Raw genomic sequence first — 17,225 nt, 5'->3', positions numbered from 1 at the left:
CTGCATCATATGAATCTTGGACATTAGCACATATTCATAACAGGTAGGGTCAGTAATGGTACAAAAGCTGAAAAGGCTGTTTACAAGCCTCTAAACAAAGGATGATCAATTTTATTTGTTTTAGGTTGAATTTATGGTTATAGGTAGAGCCAAGTGTTAGAAGATCTTATTATTACATATTAAGATGTTTGGTGATGAAGAGCTTTTTCAATTTCAAACATCATGTGACATTACAAAGGTGAAACTTGGCCCACAGCTGATCAGTATGGGCACAGATCTCACCCTTATTAATACTGTATGACTACATACCCCCCTCAGGTAGGGTGCATCTTTACTGAACACACATTACCTCTTGCAGTGGTTTTATCAATTCAAGATCGTACACTAGAAACCCATCAATACCCGCCTTGATTTCCAGAAGCTTTAACCTTAGGAGAGAGAGAGAAGTAAAGATTGTTATTGTTTGTTCAAGAATTGGCAAGTAAACAAACTTAATTTTATAGAAAGATGTAAAGTTGCATTTCTATGCCAACATTTCAGAAAAAAAATCTGAAAAGACTGAAGCTTCAACAATTTCAATAATATATACTGCAGAGGGATGTCCAGTTACGACCTTCTTTGTACCCTTCTGTCATGTACTGGCAGTTGCCTGGCCCCTGTAATAATGGTGGGAGTCTGTGTGTGCAGGGACTGCCTTGGCTTAGGACTTCTCATGACATATAGAACCTCAGAAGTTACTTTTTGGAGACATCCAGAACCGTCTTCTGGGCACAGGATTTGCAAAGTGAGTCAGAAGAAGTAAGGAAGGCAAGAGGATCTCAAGGAAAAGAAATGGTCAGTGAAGGAGAGGCGTGCTTATTGGTACAGTATTTATATGTGGTTAGGTATATAAGACACCCAACAGACAGACAATGCTTAGATGTCCTGTGTAGTTTTGCCTAGTGGGATAGCCAGGATGTTTATTTCTGTTTATTTCTACTGCTCAGGTTATCTTTTCCTTGTGTTCACTATTTTAGTTAATTAAACACCCAATCAAATATTTTGGCCACATTTGCACTTTTTCTGGGTTTGTAGAGGCCTTGTAAGTGCTCCCTACTGTTTGCAATATGAACAGTACATTTATAATAAATCTTTGAAGATAAATTAATGTTACATAATATTACATTTGTTAGTATCACTTGAAGGCAGCCAAATTGTGATTATTAACAGAACTAACCACCCACACGCTATAATACTTCACACTGAGTCAAAGGGTGGCGGCCCAAACAGAGTTTAGTAATATACTACCTAGAACTGAAAAAAAAAATAATATGTAAATAAATAAGTAATAAACTGAGGTCATTTACTTTTTGTTTTAAATGCTTACCTTCTTCAAATTACATTAGTGGGTGAAAAATTTCTCATAGCTGACAATTTATTTGTATTTTTAAGTAGGTAAACTTCCAATCCAGTGCTTTGGTAGACTGTTGACCTATGCAGGATTGGCATCTGCCCTCTACCTGAAGCCACCAAAATTAGGCTTGGACTCCCCACTTGGATTAATACAAACCAGACTCTTAGACCCTGTTTATTGTAGTGACATTTGAAAATGATCTTAATGTAAAGGAAATCAACAAAGTAGCTGCCTGTGTGAGGGGCTGTCCACTTGCCTGGTGACCTTTTCAAGTATACTGTGGTACTGGGAGCTTCCCTTGTCACTGGGAAGTATTGCAGCCGTCATGCCTCCAGTGGCTAATGCCCCACGTCTATGGCATGTCTGTACCAGTAATTCCATGTAGCTTCTCAGAAAAGGCTTCTCCATGTTCACATATTTACTGCGGTCAGGAAGCAAAAATGCTGAATGATTACCTTTATGACAAAAAGAGCAAATCAATTATGACAGTACTTTTCTGTTTTATTCAAGGTTGAAGATGCTATTTTTGGGTTTTTTATAGCTCTAATTTGTGAAAAGGTAAATCAGTTCATTAAGTTTCTGAAAGATGAGTTAATTGGTGAAAACTGGGCTGATGTGAGGAAGCATTGGTGTATGTATGAGTGTGTCCTGTCAAAAGTAGGGATCTTCTTCATAAACCATACATTGTAGATGCTATCAGGTTAGGCTTAGGTCCCCTCCACTCTAAATATGGAATAAATGGAAATTGGCTACACATCTGTTACTTAGTAAAATTATGCATCTCTGGAATAGGCATATAATTATCCCCTGCCAAGTTCACTATGTCTTACTAAATGACAACAAAAAATGGCACATTGACTTGTGTGGTCATAATACCGTGTGTGCCTTCTCATTTTACCCACAGAAATATAACACATTTTTAAGAAAGAAAACTAAGAAGTAGGTTCCTCAGTGTCCATGCTGAGCATACATATCTGTTACAGAGGTGAAATGGCTCAAGGGTCTTTCAACAGTAGAAGAAATGAGACTTTTATGAAAGTGTGATCAACCAGAGGACAAGTGTATCAGTCTTACCAAACTTATTGACAAAAGATGCAGAGTAATCCCAAATTCCACAGTTTAGGCCGAGAGTGTGTTCACGGAGCTCATACAGTATTTCATCCATCTCAAATGTAGCCAAAACATTTTCTATTAAGACAGTGGCCTTAATACTGCCACGTCGTAAGCCCAGCTAGTCAAAGAGAAAAACAGCACAAGTCAGGTTCCGCTGGAATGACGTGTCACTTATTAGGATTCAAATAAGGGTTGCTTGCCGACCATGGCACCCCTGTCAGATTTCAGTTCCTCATGGAAGAAAAAAAAAACTCGTCTATATACATAGATTACCTTTTCTTCAGTCCAAGCAAAAATATCATTCCACAGTCTTGCTTCATGGTGACTTTCAATCTGAAAAGCATAAATTTTGTAATAGGTGGGTTAAAACTCTCTAACACAAGCTACTCTGCTGGAAGATCTCTTCATCGTATCACAAACATGATGCCTTATTTTTTACTTAAACAAGCACAAGTAAATTTGATGTATTGCATGTCCAGTGTTCAAGGGGTTTATTCAAAGAAAAACCAGTAATGACTGTATGAAGCCATTAAATAACAACAATTTAATAAAATTCAGTGTAGAATATGTATTCATATTTACACCGAGGGTAAACTTAATTGTGTAGATACTTTAAAAGATAAATTCATCTGTCTTTCAATGTATTTTTCCAGCCTGCTTATCCAGGGCAGGGTCACAGGGACGCTGGAGCCAATCCCATCAAAAGTGTATACCACCGTGTTGTGTTCCACTATGTCCCAAGCTCTAACTGAATAGTTACTAACTGTAATAAAGTTATTCTAATTTTAAAGCAAAAAAGCTCTTGAGATTGAGATGAAACATATCTCACTATCTGTATAAAAATACAGTATGTTCTTTGAAAACTTTTATAGTAGAACTTTACCAGCATTAATTGATGAAATAATATCCCTCAACTTAATCCAGATATAGAGCACCACTCAGACCCTGAGAAAAGAAGTATGGATAACAATATTATACTGAAACACTTAATGGGTATCCTCAAAACTTTATAATCTAATTCAGGATTACTGGGGCTTAATGCTGTTTAAAGGATGCCATTCCATCACAGAGCCTAAACTCGCACATATGCCTTCCCACACTCACAATGGGGAAAATTTAGAATTGGCGATTAATACTGAAAGTCAGTTGGGGACGTGGGAGGAAAATCCATGCTGACATGGGAGGCACATGCAAACTCCGCACTGACTATGACTAGCTGCCAGGTTCAAATGCAGGATGCTGTGTCTGTTGATCTGCAGTGCTAACCATGCCACCTACAGTAAGAAATAAATTCTACCTAAAACAAATATGCAAGTATACAAATATAAAATACAAAAAAGAGAATGTTTTTAGGCATTCACATTTTTAATAATTGTTCAGGATGTTTATGGTCGATGCCTCTTAGCCATAATGTGACAACTTCCTTGATTGTTTGACTAGTGCACCATAACTGGCGATGCTCCCTCACTCTCCTTGAGCATTTTAAAAACAATACTCTTTAGGCATTTTCTGCTGTTTGTTCTTCTTATCTGAGCTGTGGACACCCTAACAGATGGAATAGGAGTCTGCATTTCTTGTGATTGTCCCCAATCCTCAGGTACCATAAGGCCCTATCTAATAAATGACATTAGCGGCTGATTAGAACCCTCTAGCCAGCAGGGTGGCCTGCTATCATATTAGTTCATTAGTCCATTAGAGTTTGTTTATGACTGAACTACAATCTCAAAAAATCCACTGCAGTATCACCAAATATCAATGATGTTCACAAAAAGAGTGTATCTGACATGAGTACAGAAAAGCTCAAAAAAGAGGAAAAAATTGTTTTTAAAAAATTTGTTTTGAAGTTTTAACAGTAACTTTCTCTCACGTTGGGGGTATAGTTTTAAGAACAAAGGTGAAAATTCGCATCTCCTAAAAACTTGGGACAGTTCTCTCGTAAAATAATCGTTTGACATCAGCATTACAGCTTTGAAACTTTCCCATTATAATCTTTATGAGAATCCATTCATTTGTATCCTTCAGTGACATTTTCAGTCTGAAATAAGAAATGCAGGTAATGCACAGATATAGCGGCACAGATATAATCAAACAAACGATACACATTGATCAAAGGTGGATTTTGCTGCAACTTTGTAGAAATACCTTGGACTCTACCCACCTTAGACAAATAAAAGAATGGGCCACTTTTGTTCTCAAATAGTAGTTTGCCATTGTGGTACACCAACAGACCATAATCAAACAAAGCACCTGGAACCTCCTTTCCTTGTACCTAAGAAAGCCCAAAATATTTACCAATAACAGCTTGGAACATGCATACAAAACAGAAAACAGATCAGCAAAAGTGTATACCATCATGTTGTGTTCAATCATATTCCAAGCTCGGGGTCTCAGCATTAACACTGGAGCTTCTGAGATGTGAGGTGCATCTGGGAAAAGAGCATAGAAATAATGTATGTTTCTGATTGCTTTGTACAAATGTTTACTGTGAAGCTGGCTACCTTAAAGAAACACACTGATCGATTAAATCCGTGATGTACTGTACTGTGAGCAGTTGTGTTGTACACATTCATCAGTTCTCACAGTTGCCCACATCTATTATAGACCAGCTTTCAATCGAGAATCAAAATTCCCTTGCTTGCTAATTTTCCTGTGAACAAAAAAGTAACATAACTTTAATGTTCTTACTTTCTAGAGGACAAACATACTGTTAACTATGGTAAGTTGGTAAGGAATAATACCTGCATTAAAAAATAAATAAATAAATAAATAAATAATAAGTCCCGCCATCCATCTGTTTTCTTGCTGTGTTTTCCACTTTTATGAATAAGAAAGCTCACACCTTAAGAATCAAGCTTTTCCTGCAACCCATATGAATGTGCAGCATACCCACCCTGTGTATTTACACAGTATTGTATTTACTGTAACTGTTATGTTTATCTCCATTGTTTGGACCCTTTTTCAATTTTGTTGATAAAGATTTCAAGCTTTATAATTAAATAAATTAATAACAATTAACACAATTTAGTGGGAAGCCTGAACTTCCCATTTGGAAATTGTCCGTTGTCACACAGGTGCGATTAGGAGGGAGCTGAGTGGACCAAGTGGAGGTAATTCCCCACCAGGCCAGGGGGTGGCGGGGTGCACTAAACCTACCTCTGCTGTCTCTGCAGGCCAAATATGGGAAAACCTGCCTGATTCGATGTCACTTCCATTTCTGGTGCCCAGACTGACATCACTTCCACTTTTGGCTTATAAAGCCGCCATCTTTTTCTAACCACATCAGTTCAGTTTTGGAACTCAACCAGAGCACATTATTGCTTATCTCTTTGAAAGAGTATGCAAGACTCCACATTTGAAAGAAGTATCATGAAGAAGTGAGGCAGCAGCTCTAATGTTCGTGCAACCATTCCATGATACATTTGTTTTAAAGAGTTATGTGTCTAATAAAGTACAGTCTCAGGGTCACATTCATAAGCAAAATATCGACTGGATTCTCCTTCTAGAATTCATTATCCATTTTTACATTAGCCAAACTGATCCATGCCAGCCACATTATTGCCATGCTAGTTGATCCAGTATCGCTTAAGTTTTGGTTTATATATATATCTTGTATTCTGTTTCAAAACAGAATTAATTGTAAAATTGCATATGGATTGGTTCTGGCATTAGGATCTCACTGTTGAAATTACATAGAAAACAAAAAGCTGTATTAAATGAATTCCCAATGTTTTTATGAAGAGAGACATGTCACCAAATTCTTGCATGGTGTAATTCTATTGTCTCTCTTTAGTAAATCAGGCATTTGTGACAGATATTTTAAATATAAGTGTGATGTCACATCTTATAAAGTACAGTGCAATAATAATCAATATTCATGCTTCACCATGCAGTGTAGCACACAGTCGTTCTTGCTTTCCACCTTTAAGTTGATCTTACGATTTTCTTTGATTATTTACCTCATTTTTTAAATTGTGTATATAAGTAATTAGGCAAGCAAACATTCATTGCACTGATGTGCATATAACAATAAACGTACCTTTGAAATGATGTCGGACTGCTTTATAAACATTAAATAGCCCTTTAATTTGATTGGAGTATGTTGGACAATTTCCATCATCAAAGTCAACCTAATAAACCAGCAGTTAGTGTTTTTGCAATATCGAGGATAACTTCAGCTACACATTTATCCATAATGTTTCACTAGACAGAAAAACGGGGCAGAGGGATACAAGTGTGACAAAATAACCAATTTAAGATGCATTATAAAACAATAAATACGATTTACAGTATATAATATGATTATGACATGAAATCACAACATGGCATGCCTTCATGAAAGTTTTATAAAACAATAGCAATAAGGTCCAGATATTTGAGAAATAGAAGCATGTAACATGTAAAGTATGCTTAGAAATCACAGCATTACAGAAGAAAAAAATAATACGGTAAAATAAAATAAAAATTCCTGGACCCAACTTATTCTAATATATGTTCACAGTAGCAATAACCTATCATGGAAGCATCAGGTACAAAGTAGGAACCAGCTATGGATGGGGTGCCAGTGTATCGCATGGCACAAACGTGAAAACTCATGCAGGTTACTTAGACTGGGTCTGGGTGGGTGTGTATGTGTGCCCATCACAACTTTGACATGGATTTGGAAAGTTTAAGAATATTATTTTAAGAATGGCAGTTTAGTTTATCTATTTGATGTTTCTCTAATCAGTCTAGCCTGAAAATCTTTGGCATAGGAATCAAAGTAAGACCTACACATGTAGGAGGTACAGACAGCACCCCTCTGCTAATGGAAAGTAGTTGAATATAAGAAGCACGTGTTGTGTTGTGGAGTCTTTATAAGCTTCACTCTGTATGCACCATAAATAATCATTCATTCATGCACTTATTGAATACACTAATCACAGCAGATCATTTCTAATCCAACACGAGTCACTTAGAAAGTGGGCAGCACAATGAGTTGAGCACAGCTGCCTCACAACTCCGGGAACCTAAGTTCACTGTCAGTGTAGATTTTGCATGGATTTACTTCACGAATTCCTGAATCTTCTCATATTCTAAAAGTGTGCATGTTGGTGTAGCTGGCTTAACAAGTCACTGTGGATGAGTCTCAGCATGTATGTGAGTATGGATGGCAAATCACTTGCTTCCTGTCTAGCAGTGTTGCCTGGATTGTGCCCACTACAAGGATAGGTCATGTCTCTCTGTGACTATATAATAGAAAAAGCACATTCAAAATGGAAGGCAACTTACAGTTAAACCAAAGTCCTGATTATTTTTAACAACTTTCAGTTTATTATGCCTGGAATGTTTTCAACACTCTGAAATGACACAGGCAAAATTAAATAAATTTCAACTTAAGAAACTGTAATGGCTAGAAGGAATATAAATCTGTTTTTTTGCAGTATGGATCAGCTAAATAGTTCTCCATTTTACTCACCTGAACAGTCCAATTTTAACTTTAAAGTTTGTTTTAGTTCAAGTGTCATAAATATTTCTGTTAGTGGTTATTTTGTCATTTACCTGACACTGCCTGAACCTCTGTAAATTGAAAATTTCCTTCTAATATTCATTGTTTGCTTTTAGTTAATGTTTTCTAAGTAACGTTATTTGTAACTCAAGACTAATTATGTATACCTGTATTCCCTGAGCATCTGACTTCAAAGCTTTAAGAAAACGCTCAGTGTCACATGGTGCAAGATCTCCCACATCCACGTGTCTGTTCTGCAGTCTCTCTGGTACAGGAAGAATCTTCCACTCCTTGTCATCTCTGATGTGTGAGGTGAGACTTGAAAATTCAGGGAGGTCTCCAGACACGTCCAAATGGATTTTTGTGGCTGCCCTTTGCAGTAAAACCTAGGACACAAATTTAGCCAAATGTCAGATGGTCATCAACAAACACATTCCTAAGTCTTATTTAACAACTACAATGGTGAAAACGATCGTAAAATGCTTTATGCATAGTACAAGACGGTTACACAGAAGCATACAGTATTTCTAAAGCTGCAACCTATTCAGCCATTGGGGAGTCTGAGTCTTTAAGACTTTTAGTTTAACTACATGATAGAAAAGTCTACTAACTTGAACTGGTGAAAGAAGATCTATTTCTGAAATTTAATTGAGTGGATGGAGAAGGAAGTAGCACAGTAGTTAGCACTGCAGCTTCTCAGATTGAGCATCCTGGATTTGAATCCCACACTCAGCCATGTTCAAGCAGTGTCTGCATGATCTCTCTGTGTCTGTATGGGTTCTCTGATTTTCCTCTCAAAGACATGCAGGTTACTTAGACTGGGTCTGGGTGGGTGTGTATGTGTGTGTGTGTATTAGTGGGTCCTGCGATAGTCTGCCGCCATGTGCAGAGCTGTTTCCAGCCTTGCCAGGACAGGCTCTGGCCCATCACAATCTTGAGATGAATTAAGAAAGTTTGAGAATGTTATTTTAAGAATGGCAATTTATCTATTTGCTGTTTCTCTAAAATAGATCAATTGTAAATAAGCAATTGAATTTAATTTCTTACGGCCTGCCAGAAGATCAAAATTTCAAACCTGCCAGACTGTCAAATAACATGAAAAGCTCCTTTCACACTCACCCTGTATTCTGAGTTGTAAATTGCCTCCTTTCATTTACAGTTGGCATTAATCCCTTTGTTAATGTTTAAAAATTTCACACTTCAAATATCACATATCCCGTAAGAACAGGAGCAAGGCACACTTCATAAATAACAAGAATTTAAAATGAACTCTTGCCAATTCTTGTCACATGTCATACAAGTAATAATAGTGTCATTAATTGGAAAGAAAACTACACAAAAAAACTTTAAAAAGTCAATTTGCTCAAGTGGACTTCTCTCATATTTCTTTTCACCCTCACTTACCTTCTCCACCTTACAGTCAAATGTTGTGATAAGCTCTGCAAGAAATTGTATGCAATCAGTGGTAAACAGTGTTTGGTGTTCAAATTTTAGATCTCTAGGTGGATCTTCAAGTTCTACTCCTGGAATCATCTGTTTAGACAAAGATGCACACAAGTTTAAAATGAGTTTCTTTAAGAATAGACCTTGGAAAAGAAAAATGTCAGGGAAGCTATTCTATGAAAGACTATAAGATCTAAAATCAATGTAGCATTAAAATTCCAAGGTAACGGAATGATTTCACTTAGAATCAATATATTAACAAGACAAACCTTTAATGACAACAAAGACAATTCATGAACATTATTAATGTGTACAGGGAAATGTTCTACGACTTTAATTATGAAACCTCACTATTAAACCTTATTTTACAACTTGTTGAACTTCCTGGGTGCTTTAGTTTTTAATGTATGAAAACCACTAATGCACTTCTCGATTGCTCTGACTTTTGACATTTGAGCCTCATAGGCTACCGATGGACATGGCTAGAGTTCTTATAGTTTCTTATTTCTAAATTATGGAAACATCAATCAGTAAATGCCTGTAAACTCTTGCATTTGAAGTAGGGATGTGACGTTTATTGTTTATCTACAACTTAATACGTTTGGTGTAGTCAGTTAAACGTTTAACACATTAAGACAGTGGTCTGCAATTATTTTTACCTGCAGGACAGTTTTATTCTGCACAGTGCATTCAGGGACAAAACTCTTTAGCACTAGGGCTCCATCAATCTCTTGATTTTTTAAACCTCGTAGTGAAATGTACAGCCATAGCACATTACTCTCTTTTATTACATGTAATTTTAAAATTATATTTAATCACATGTACTATATAATGTAAGGTGCTGTAACTTTAGTGTTCAATTGCATAAGCAGCAGTTCTAATCCTCTATGTGCTCATATGCTCAGTGTTTTACAGAAAAAAAATGAATTGAAAAGTGACTAAAGTGAAAATTGATTGGGCTGGCTGTGGTGGCTTCTTCATGGGTGGGTCTGCATGAATGCCAGCAGTATGGTTCATTTTCCTTTGAGCTTTATCTCAAAAAGCGCTGCTCAGCACAGAAAAGATTGTGGTTTAATCATTTTTTTAAATTTGATGATGGCCCTGTTTTGTTGTAGTTTCCTGTTTACTGTTGCAGTAACAAGCTCAAAATTCATATCTCCCTAAATAAGATCATGACTGTAGGTGGATGGAAACTAATTTTTGGGATGGACAGTAATGGTATTAAGGCTGTGGACTACTACTGCAGGCAAGTACTTCTATGCATTAATGACTAGAATTTCTATTATTAGTTTTCATCACTGAAAAGATTTTAATGCATAAAGAATTGCAATTTATAATAATGGTAACACTTTACATTAAGTGTCCATAATTACACTGTAACTACTATGTAATTACCTGTATAAGTACAGTGTAACTATGAGTTATTACTCCATACTTACTGTGTAATACAAAGTAACGCTATAGTTAATTACTCAGTTGTCATTGTTATTCCACAGTTTATATATTTACAATGTAAAATTTATCACTGATCCAAAAACAAGTGTACTTACTTAGTTACATTGTATCTGTACTTTCAAAATGTAATAAAAACATCAGGGTATGTAACTACAACTATATAACAGATTATCCATGGTCTGGGCAATTGTAATGGAGAATTGCAGTGATAACTGTATAGGTTTTCAATGATATTTCAAGATCTGTTTTAAATGGTGAAAACACATTTGCAAAAGAGTTAACGCTTTTGCCTCACAGATCCATTATCCTGAGATGGAATTCTGTCTGGAGGCTCCAGCAGACCCCCATTACCCTGTGTTAGGATATAGTGGGTTGGATAATGGATGGATGGATATGTGTGTAAAATTTGTACGTTCTACCCATGTGTCCCTATGTCTTCTTCATGGGTTTTACTGCCACATCCCAGGGACATTTAGGTTGGGTTACATGGCCATATGTGTAAGAGTGTGAGTGCTGGTATGTTTGTCAGTGGGCCTTGTAATGGGATGGCTCCCTAACCTGGGCTGTTTCCTGCCTTGTGCCCGGTGATGCTTGGAATGGCTCTGCAGCCCTGTGTACCTTGATTGAATGATGCAAGTTTGGCAGTATTATGTTAGGGATGGGTATAATAATAGCCCAAAAAAACATTTTGCAAAGGCGTTTTTACCATTTAGAAAAGATTTTGAAATATCATTGAAAACCTATGCAGTTATCACTGCAATTCTCCATTACAATTGCCCAGACCATGAAACATCTGTTATATAGTTGTAGTTACATACCCTGATGTTTTTATTACATTTTGAAAGTACAGATAAAATGTAACTAAGTAAGTACACTTGTTTTTCGATCAGTGATAAATTTTACATTGTAATTATATAAACTGTGGAATAACAATGACAACTGAATAATTAACTATAACATTACTTTGTATTACACAGTAAGTATGGAGTAATAACTCATAGTTACACTGTACTTATACAGGTAATTAAGTAGTTACAGTGTAATTATGGACACTTAATGTAAAGTGTTACCATGTAGGTTTATTGAGTTACATCATATACTGTATTTCCTTAACATTTTATTAAAGTTTGAAATTCTGGTATTGTAACAACCCTAGTTATAAGTACCTGAATGTAAACACTAACACTGAATGCAAAGCAGGAAGTCAAAATGGATTCCATTGTAACATTAGGCTGAAATTGCTCAATGAAAATATGATGACCAGGAGTTAGCTTTCTAATCAAGGGAACAAAGTCAGTTAGTCAGTCAGTCAGTCAGTCATTGTCCAACCTGCTATATGCTAACGCAGGGTCACGAGGGTCTGCTGGAGTCAATCCCAGCCAGCACAGGGCACAAGGCAGGAACAAATCCTGGGCAGGGTACCAGCCCACCGCAGAACACACACGCACACCAAGCACACACTAGGGACAATTTAGGATAGCCAATGCACCTAACCTGCATGTCTTTGGACTGTGGGAGGAAACCCACGCAGACACGCGGAGAACATGCAAACTCCACACATTGAGGACCTGGGAAGCGAACCCGGGTCTCCTAACTGGTTTCCTTACTGCGAGGCAGCAGCGCTACTACTGCACCACTGTGCCACCCCAGGGAACAAAGTCCATCCATCCATCCATTATCCAACCTGCTATATCGTAACTACAGGATCACAGGGTTATGCTGGAGCCAATCCCAGCCAACACAGGGCACAAGGCAGGAAACAAACCCCGGGCAGGGTGCCAGCCCACCACAGGGAACAAAGTCAAAATTTTAATTTGTAGTGGAAATATGAATACAAAAATGCTTTCTGGAAAATGAAGTCAAAAACTGACTAAGATGAAGACCAAAGTAAACATGAAAAAAAATCATCATTAAAACCAAAATGTCAAACAATTCTCTAAATCAAAAGGCAAACGTAAGCTAAATAACCTACAATATATGAAGGTTTTGTTGCGGTTTTAGTTTGTATTCCAAAGATATAATTTATGAAATGGGCACCACGATCTTTTATAGCATGTGATTGATGATGTAACAAATCACGAATCACATCATTAGCAATGGGGTTTTTGCCTTAACAGTATGGCAGTGCCCAAGTAAGATACAACACAAAATAGCAACCCTGGAAAGTTAACAGTACAACAAAAATGGTGACATGACAACAGTATTATGATATAAACAAAACAATTATAAAACCATTCTGAGATGAGTACTGGCTCAAAAACTTAGATTCACATCAGTCTAAAGCCAGTTTAAATAATAAAGCCAATGATGTCTGGCAACCATTATATGATTACTGGCATAAGGAATACTTTACTAATGGCATTCTGCCACTAGCACCTGGAAGCAGAACATGGCCAACAGCCTGGTTCAAAGTGGATTTTTTATCACAGAAATGAAAAGGATGTCTTACCTGTAATTGATTACATCAAAGATAAACAGCACATATTTGTAGAGTGTAACACCCACATAGTTAACTGTGAGAAAATTGTTGCAGTGCTAGATTTTCTTTTTGACTCATTTTTATATTCATGCGTAAGTTTTTTTCTTCCCAGAACTGTTTCATGATGAGGTTGAAACTTGTGTTTAAGAGCTTTTTTACTATCTATATAAATTAAATTGTAACATTCTCTGTCTGTCTTTTGAACTTGTCTGCTTTATTTTGACTTTATTTATCCATTTGGCACACTAAAGACATCATTGTAACCCTCAGAGTGCATCTCATCTGTTTATTTGTTTGTCAATCACTCAAAAACACATTTTCAAGAAATTCTGCATGCATATTGCCATTGATCCAACTTAAAGTACAGGCTATATAGCGTTTCAAATATTTCATTGGGTTGTAAAGGGAGAATATCCCAAAAACCTGGGCTTTATTTCAAAACTCTTAGTCTATCTTAATGAAATTTTGTATGTATAATAAAGCTGAAGCAAATTAAAATCCAGGTTACATGGTGTTTCAAACATTTTTGTCTGGAAGGGTGGTTGTAATGGGATGGGGTGGGTAAAAAATATATCATACCAAAATAGCGGAATCGAACTTAATGAACTTTTGCATGCATATTACTGTTGATACAAGTTAAAATCTAGACTTTAAGGCCTTTTAAAAGTACCTTTAAGAAATGGGGTTGTAATAGGGTAGTGCAGAATCAAGACTCTGTTAGCACAACAAAATGGTTCATAATGAACATGGCACGTGTTGTGGAGGACCAATGGAAAGATCATCCATCCATCACTCAAAAAAGACTATGCTTACTTTCACAAAATTTGCTTTTACATTATTGTACATCCAATTTACAATATGGATTTTCAAAAACAACTAAGTCGGTGTTCATTATGTTTTGCATGTATATTACTGTATATAACTGAACTTAACTAACAGTTTATGGAGTTTCAAAAAATGTCATCATGAATAGGGCTTCCATTGATGGAACAACACAAAAACCTTTAGATGTCACTGGCTTAAATGCCACATCAATGATGCAACTATTCAACAATATATTGAATAATAAACATCCAAATGATTAATAAGGACTTAAATATGTATTCGTGAAACCACATTAAACCAGGAAATACAAAATAGCAACCAAGGCTCCATTGCATTGAAGCACAAAAAGACTTCCCCTAACATCACCTCACTACCCCTACCGAAAAACTTCTTAGTAGGAACACTCACAATTATGAACATTGCATATGTAGACAATAAATCAAATACTTGATTGAAGTAAAAAAGTCCAAAATGGTACCTTCCTTTTTTGGTCATTAGTATATTATAACAAATGAACTGACAATTGCAACATCACATTAATATCAACTGAAAATTTTTAAAAGGTCCATGACACGAGGACAAAAAGGTAAAATGTAGCTGTGTTTTTGGGGTCACAAAACTGTGCTAAATATAATGAAAGACTGCAAAAGGGATCCTTCAGTTTTGGCATTGTTTGGTGTGTCTTTGTTGTTGTATACAGTACATCTATATCAGTGTTATAGGACTCCACAGAATTGGACCGCATGATCTGCTAAGGCTGCAAAAATGATGGCATCAGGTATCTCCTGACTACCTATAAGGTAAGCCTCATTAGTCTCAAAAGAATTATATATGGCTTGTTCAAAATAGTTTCTCAAATCAGTTTTCCTGTTGTTATGCATTTTTTCTCCTGCATTTAATAAGACCTTTTTGCAGGAAGGGTGCCAGGGTGTGTACCCAAGTCATCCTGATGGCCATGGAAATACTGTTCATGGTCCCAAGCCAGCACAATTACCACAATTGAGGAATCCAATCATACACAAAAATAAAAAATACAAATTCTCGACTAATGACAGCATGGAAATTATAAAGAGGTAGCGTAGATGAAGGATGGGACACTAGCATTTTGGCAAGCCATAACAAAATGGTCAGCATTAAAAAAAAAAACTCAGAAATGATATTTTCTTTCTTACCTTAATCCATTATACAAATTTACACAGGCAATGCCAAGTTCTTTGGCAAGTTCTCCTATCCGTTGTGAACAGAAGATTCCAAATCATGTTGTATTGTCAATAAGTGCTTGCACTTTGTATGACCCTGGGTGCTTGTTACTTAATTTTTATACAAACAAAACAAATCCAACAAGTAAAGCATCTGAAAAGTGCATACAGTGGGAAGAAAAAAAAAACTTCAGATTTTTTTTTTACATTTGCATAAAGACATGCAATCAGTGGCCAACTGCCCATGGCATTATTTTAGCCGTATTAATGCTCTCCCAGGTTGGCACAAGTTTCACATACACCATACAAGCCGTCTACCAATAAATTGAGTTGATAGTTCCTGAACTCTTTGAAAAACATAAAGGCAACAAAACAAACATCATTCTAGCCTGATTTGAGTTGTTAGTGGAAAAGGGGCATTTACTACTGAAGCCATAGAATAAGTACACATGCAATTTGTGGTCAACAACATAACATCATATACGTATCATGTGTATGCCATGGCTTATGCTATGAGCAAGGTGAGACCATGCAACATTACACCCTGATTCCAAAAAACATTCTGAGCATTGACTGTCCAGACACCAGTAACTGCCAGCCTAGCAGAATGCACCTAATATCAAATCCATGTTACAACCTTCTTTGGCTCAAGGCACCCATTTCAGTCTGTAATCCCCTCTTCAAGTGCCAATGAAAGCTGACCCTCTGGATTTTAATCCACTACATAGGGCTGGGCTCTACTATAACAACAATAAATAATTCCCCAAGAAAAAAAATGCATGAATTAGTTTATTTATATTAGACAAGTAAAAGTAAAGATGGCACTGCAGGATTCAATATCTAATTTCTTCCTAGTACAGAATTCTTCTTCTTAAGCTTTTTGAACTATAGCTAAGCGTTTTTATTTTTTGAATTTGTCACTACAGGCATGTCCAGAAAGCTTCCTCACAGTATTTAGTAAAATGAGTTTTGTGAACAGAGCAATAACAATATAACTGTAAACTTACCGTCATTTACAGCGCTGCTGTTTCAGGCTACTCTACAATTCTGCTAAAAAATGGTGAGACAAAAAGACAGTGTTTACAGAAAGGTCAAAGTCTTTGTTGATTATTCAAGTCGTGGCCAGCATAAAGGGAAACATTCACTTGTGAACTATGCACTTCAAAAGGTGGCTTTTGTAAAGTGAGAATAGTTCTGTTTTATTAGAATATTGGTTAGTTTGGTGCACAGTGGTTAGTACTGCAGCCTTATAGCTCCAGGTTTAAGTTCCTTATTTTATCAGATTTACCTGTCACCTCAGGGTCTGTTTGTTTTCTGAAAAGATATTAAGGCCTTCTAACACATTGCAAAAAGAAGCATATCAGGGTATTTGGTGTCTATAAATTGACACAGAATAAGTATGTTGTGACATTCATTGGCATCCATTCCAGAATTACTTCGTATTTTGAATCCACTGCTGAAGACACGGGGTTCCAACTCTGGCTCCATGCAACCCTGTAAATGAAAAAGAAGGCTCAGAAAGTAAATATATTTCACACTTTACTTTGTGAATAAACTTTTAATATAAAACCTTCATTTCCTGTTCACTGCTGTGAAGTAAAATTAATTTAAAGATAACTGGAAACCCGGACACAATACTGAATAAAAGCATTACATTAAAAGCCAAACTCTCTGCTAACCAGAGACATTATCACAAGGGTATATTTTGCAAGCACCTAAACAATATAAGCACAAAAAATGCTACCAAAAAACTAATTAGGTCTTTAAAATAAGTTTAGCCTCCAGCCCAAACCTTATTAGTGCGGGATACCGTGTTGTTTGGTTGCTTAGAGC

General features: G+C 36.4%; 1 protein-coding gene across 2 annotated transcripts in view; it reads right to left on the bottom strand.

The window, feature by feature from the left end:
• Positions 1 to 16,482, bottom strand: part of mlsl (malate synthase-like) — a 35,049-nt gene extending 18,567 nt beyond the window's left edge. The window contains exons 1-10 of one of the 2 annotated variants that reach the window (XM_039751661.1): positions 16,400 to 16,482; positions 9,396 to 9,524; positions 8,159 to 8,377; positions 6,543 to 6,633; positions 4,856 to 4,932; positions 4,665 to 4,775; positions 2,780 to 2,839; positions 2,468 to 2,624; positions 1,650 to 1,848; positions 350 to 428 (exon numbers count right to left, since the gene is read on the bottom strand). In XM_039751661.1, the coding sequence (XP_039607595.1) occupies positions 350 to 428; positions 1,650 to 1,848; positions 2,468 to 2,624; positions 2,780 to 2,839; positions 4,665 to 4,775; positions 4,856 to 4,932; positions 6,543 to 6,633; positions 8,159 to 8,377; positions 9,396 to 9,524; positions 16,400 to 16,405 (1,128 nt within the window). In that variant the 5' untranslated portion in view covers positions 16,406 to 16,482. The remainder of the gene's footprint in view (positions 1 to 349; positions 429 to 1,649; positions 1,849 to 2,467; positions 2,625 to 2,779; positions 2,840 to 4,664; positions 4,776 to 4,855; positions 4,933 to 6,542; positions 6,634 to 8,158; positions 8,378 to 9,395; positions 9,525 to 16,399) is intronic. The other variant, XM_039751662.1, reaches the window with a different exon arrangement.
• Between the last annotated feature and the right edge of the window lie 743 nt (positions 16,483 to 17,225).

The sequence above is a fragment of the Polypterus senegalus genome, chromosome 4 (assembly GCF_016835505.1).
Source record: "Polypterus senegalus isolate Bchr_013 chromosome 4, ASM1683550v1, whole genome shotgun sequence".
NCBI lineage: Eukaryota > Metazoa > Chordata > Cladistia > Polypteriformes > Polypteridae > Polypterus > Polypterus senegalus.
The sequence above is the reverse complement of the archived record's forward strand: the minus strand, read 5'-3'. Positions and strand labels throughout refer to the sequence as shown.